This window comes from Nycticebus coucang, chromosome 2, assembly GCF_027406575.1.
Source record: "Nycticebus coucang isolate mNycCou1 chromosome 2, mNycCou1.pri, whole genome shotgun sequence".
NCBI classification, from domain to species: domain Eukaryota; kingdom Metazoa; phylum Chordata; class Mammalia; order Primates; family Lorisidae; genus Nycticebus; species Nycticebus coucang.
Genome location: NC_069781.1, coordinates 182,996,282 through 183,001,095, shown reverse-complemented (window position 1 = coordinate 183,001,095; position 4,814 = coordinate 182,996,282). Strand labels below are relative to the sequence as shown.

Below are 4,814 nucleotides of genomic sequence, written 5' to 3'. Positions count from 1 at the left end.
ATAAACTATCTCGTTTAAGGTGCTGTTAATTTGGCCTCTGTTTTAGCAGCCAAAATGCAACCCTGATTAATACACACCTTTACGTGCCCTGGAGGCTGGAACCTTGCCCTGCAGGCTCAGTAGGTGGAATGTATATAAAACGCCCCATGCAACTCAGAGCATCAGGCAGGCTCTGGGGACAAACACGGGTAACCGTGGCATTCGTTGCTTGGAATTTTCACGTTCTGTAGCTTTCTCCAAAGCACAACTGTTATCTGATGTTCCCCTTCCAAGTCCCCTCCGCCTATGCCTGAACAATTCACGTTTTCCTAAAAGCCGGAGCAGTTCACAGGAAGCGGCTGCCTCCACATGCTGGACGCTGACCGTCGTCCTCTCCCCTCCATCTGATAGGCGCACCCCACATCTCCTCGAAGACTTCCCCGAGGCTCTCAGAGTCCCTACCCTTCCTCAGGCCCATGGAGGCTCGATTACCCAGCCTACCAGCTGGACCCCTCCTTCCCTCTGGCCATAGCAACTGGGATGTGACCCACACTTGGGTAATGGATGCTGACCGTCGTCCTCTCCCCTCCATCTGATAGGCGCACCCCACATCTCCTCGAAGACTTCCCCGAGGCTCTCAGAGTCCCTACCCTTCCTCAGGCCCATGGAGGCTCGATTACCTAGCCTACCAGCTGGACCCCTCCTTCCCTCTGGCCATAGCAACTGGGATGCGACCCACACCTGAGCTGGATCGATCTAATTCTTCAAGACTTGGTAAGTGGCTATTGGGAGAGTGACGGTCTCGTATTTCTCAGCTGCGACCTTGAGCTGTAAGGACCACAAAAGCTGCTGCAGTTAATGTGGCCGCATAGCAAATCACCCCAAAACTTAGTGGCATAAGACAAACATTGACCAAAGTCCGGCACGGTGGCTCATGTCTGTAAATCCCTCCTTCTGGGAGGCCAAGGTGGGTGGATCACTTCAGCTCAGGACCAGCCTGAGCAAGAGCAAGACCCTGTCTCTACTGAATAGAAAAACACCTGTAGTCCCACCTACTTGGGTGGCTGAAGCAGGAGGATGAGTTGAGCCCAGGAGTTTGAGGCTGCTGTGAGCTATGATGAGGCCACAGCATTTAGCCCAGGGTGACCAGGCAAGACACAGCATGGCTGTGGTTTCTAGGGACTAGCATCTCCAAAGAGGGTCACCAAGGTGGGGCTGTGTTGCCTTTCAACACCCAGCCTCAGAAGTCCAATAGAGACACTCTCACCATGTTCTGTTGGTTGGGACGATTACGAAGGATATTCAACGTCAAGAGGAGGGAACCTAAGTCTGCCTCTTGATGGAAGTTTGTCAGCATAAATTTTAGAGGGGCACGTGGGATGGGATACATGTTGGTGTGGCCAAATTTAGAATATATAACTTGCCAAGGAACCTCGAGCCACTGTCATCCTTCCTCAAATGGATGAGGCTATGTACAAAGTGACACCAACACACAGAAGAAAGCAGAGCAGGGAGAATGACAGACACTGTGTGAGTTCCTGGATCCAGTTGTACCTGAAGGTGGATCATCTGTAGCTTTTTTTTTTTTTTTTTAGTTAATTTTGTGGTCAGACAAGGTGACTCACACCTGTAATCTCCAGCTACTCAGGAGGCTAAGGTAGCAGGATCCCTTGAGCTCAGGAGTTTGAGACCAGTGTGAGCAACAGTGAGACCCCACTGCTACTAAAAATGGAAAAACTAGCTGGGCGTTGTGGCAAATGCCTGTAGTACCAGCTACTCTGGAGGCTGAAGCAGGATCTCTTGAGACCAAGAGTTTGATGTTGCTGTGAGCTATTACGTCACTGCACTCTACCCAGGGTGACAGAGTCAGACTCTGTCTCAAAAACTAAAAATAAAAAATAAACAAGTTTCCTCTGCTCTTGGCAGCTGGAATTGGCAGGCCAAGCGCCCCCAATATGAAATTTCCCTCTCCTTTTGGAAGGCAAGAATTGATGACAATCGGGTTTTGGTTTGGTTTGAAGTAGCCAGAACTTCCCCTTCCTGCCATGAAGGCACCACAGCGTCTATTTTTTACAGTGACAGGGAGGTGCTGTGATAAAGGCCTGGATCAAGATGCTGCTGGGACCAGGGAGAGAACCTAGGGGCCTGGAACATTGTCCCAGCTGGGCCTGGCGTTGTGGCTCTTGGAAGGACCAGCCGCCTCAGCTGCCACGATGACGCAGCGTGCACTGGCGTTTGCACCCCTGGCTCTTGAGCTTCGCTGCAACCCTTGCAGGGAAGTCTTATCCCTGTTACAAAGAAGGAAACTGAGGCACAGAGAAGCGAGGCCAACTCGCCTGAGATCCACGGCCAGGAAGTTTGGGCGCCAGACGTGTGGTTTAATGAGCGCGGAGCCGATTCTTTCCTGCCCAGCTGGGGAGTTGGGAAGAACCGGGGGCTGGAGAGCCCGGCATGGCCGCAGCACGCAGAGGACCGACGGGCAGCGAGTGGAAGTGTGGGCGGTGTGCTGGTGGTCACAGAAGTGAGGTCTGGCGTCGCCCCAGGCCCAGCCTTCAGTGGCCTCCCGCTGCTGGTTAGTGGTGGGGATGCCCTCCGGGCCGTCCTCTGCGTTTGGCGGCGCTGAGCTGGGCAGACAGGAATGAGTCACCCTGCCCAGTCTGCCCCAGCGCCCCTCCTTCCTTGCCTGGGGGGGCAGGCCGCCCACGTGAGCTGTAAAGTATGTCCCGAGGGGCTGAGGCGGGGGAGGCACGGGGCGCTCCTGTTGTGAAGACCTTGTCCCCCTCCAGGGAGGTCCCTTGTGGCTTTGGACTGGTCAGAAGTCTGAGTTCCAAGGCGGACCCCCACTGACTTTCAGTTTCTCCCTCTGTAACACGCGCCAAAAGGGGGACGCTCGTTAGACCCCCCCAACCTCAGCACTGCTTACTGTCACCCCTTGCAGGAGACCCCTCCTGCAGCCCGTACGGACCAGCTGGAGTGCGCGCCTGGGGCTTACACCCCAAAACTCTGGCGGGAGACCTCGCCCCGCCTAACTCCCCGTATCCCGAGGGGGCTGGGAGGGGCGGTGCCTGTTCCTAATCCCACCCCCTTCAGCCAGCGCCAGGAAGAAGGTGGCCATGTCCAGGGCGCAGATCCAGCGGGGGTGAGGGGTGTCGCCCGTACTGCGCAGCGGAGTCTGAACGCGGAGCTTTCCAGAAGCGAGGTGTGGCCACATGTGTCAGAGCTGCCGGGGCGCCGGGCAGGATGTGATTAATGTCGGCAGGGGGTGTGACAGCCAGCCAGCCCGCGGCTTCATTGTTCCAGCGGCCCCTTTCCGCTCCCGCCCGGCTCCTGCCCGCGGCCGCCCAACCCCGCTGTGTGGCCCGTCCCCTCTCCCTACTCGAGCGCACAGATTCACGGTGCCAGTCGCTTAAAAATAGCATCCTGCTTGAATCACAGGCATGAAACGGAACTCCGGGAGCGGAGACGCAGCTCTCGTGCGTCCTGGGCACGCAGATCCCGAGCAGCCCAGCAGCCGGTCCCCGCGCGGCGCGGGCCAGGAGGCCTCTCCCGGTGCCTTCTGCTCCGCCCGGGGACGGGCGCCCGCGTGTGAGTCCCCGGCGTCTCGGGCCCCCGGGGCCGGTGCACTGGGCGCCGCGTTCGCCCACCCAGGGCCTCTCCGACCCTGCCCGGGACTGACCTGAGAACTGTGTCCCTCTTCCTAACACTCTCGGGCTGGAGGGAGGCGGAGCGGAAGACATAGGCACCCCACATCTTCCTCCCTAAAGGTCACCACAGGCCGGCTGTGACCTTCCCCCAAGTCTCGGGTCCCTCTGTCCCCACATCTGGCAAGCGTCAGGGGGGTCCGGTGCCCTGGGTGATAGCGTTTCCTGCCAGACTCTTTCACGGCGTAACTGATAACTGAAAAACTGCAAGGGGCTGAAATGTCCAAAAATAGCCTTCGATGAAGTTGATCATGACAGCGGCACCAAAGCGTGATCCTGTGGGGTCTATAAGAGGTGGGGTCTGAGACGCCATCGTTTGTTGCTTGTGTTACCGATTCATAGCCCCCATTTTAGGGGAGAAAAGAGAAGAAATAGTTGGCACGTTTCTTTTGACATTGATTCTAAAACACATCTTTACTTCAGAGACATTAAAATGTGAAAAAATATGCAATATGGCCAAATGTAATGATTTGGAGAAAAATGTTCTCAATACATTTTTGAGCTTTAAAAAAGTAGGTTAAGAAATATCATGCCTGGTATGCAGAGAAACTTAATATGTACCTGACAGGAAGGGAGGGAGGGAGGATGGAAGGAAGGAGGGAGGGGGGATGGAGGGAGGGAGGCAGGCTAACCTGTATACACGTATGCAAACTCTACTCACACAGATACACACACAGGGGCACTTAATAAAAGGCTAGCAGGCCTACCTCCAGGTCGCAGAGTTGTGAGTACTTTTGATTTTCTTTGCATTTTTCTCTTTCACATTTTTTTAAATTTTAATTTTCTTTTTTAGAGAGAGGGTCTTGCCCTGTTGCTCAGGCTGGAGTGCAGGGGAATCATCACAGCTCACTGCAGCCTTGAACTCCTGGGCTCAAGCAATCCTCCTGCCTCAGCCTCCTGAGTAGCTGGGACTGCAGATGCCACCACTGGGCCCAGACAACTAAAACAACAACAGCTCCCACTTCTTATCTCCTTTTTAACCTCTGCTGAGCCCTTGTAAGGATGATCCCAGTCAAGGCTCACAATAACTTTTTGGGGTAGACATGCCCGTTTCTGCTATTTTACAGGTTGGAAAATGGAGACTCGGGAAGACTGAGTAACTTTCCCAAGGCCACGTGGTAGTGAGCAGAGGAG

General features: G+C 55.0%; 1 protein-coding gene across 1 annotated transcript; it reads left to right on the top strand.

Annotated features, from left to right (window-relative positions):
* Positions 1–538: 538 nt before the first annotated feature.
* On the top strand, positions 539–4,241 carry LOC128560959 (uncharacterized protein C10orf95-like). The gene is made up of 3 exons (XM_053554651.1): positions 539–2,695; positions 3,070–3,178; positions 3,415–4,241. Exons 1-3 carry the CDS (start codon positions 2,618–2,620, stop codon positions 3,657–3,659), a joined length of 432 nt encoding a protein of 143 aa, XP_053410626.1. The 5' UTR covers positions 539–2,617; the 3' UTR covers positions 3,660–4,241.
* Positions 4,242–4,814: the final 573 nt, after the last annotated feature.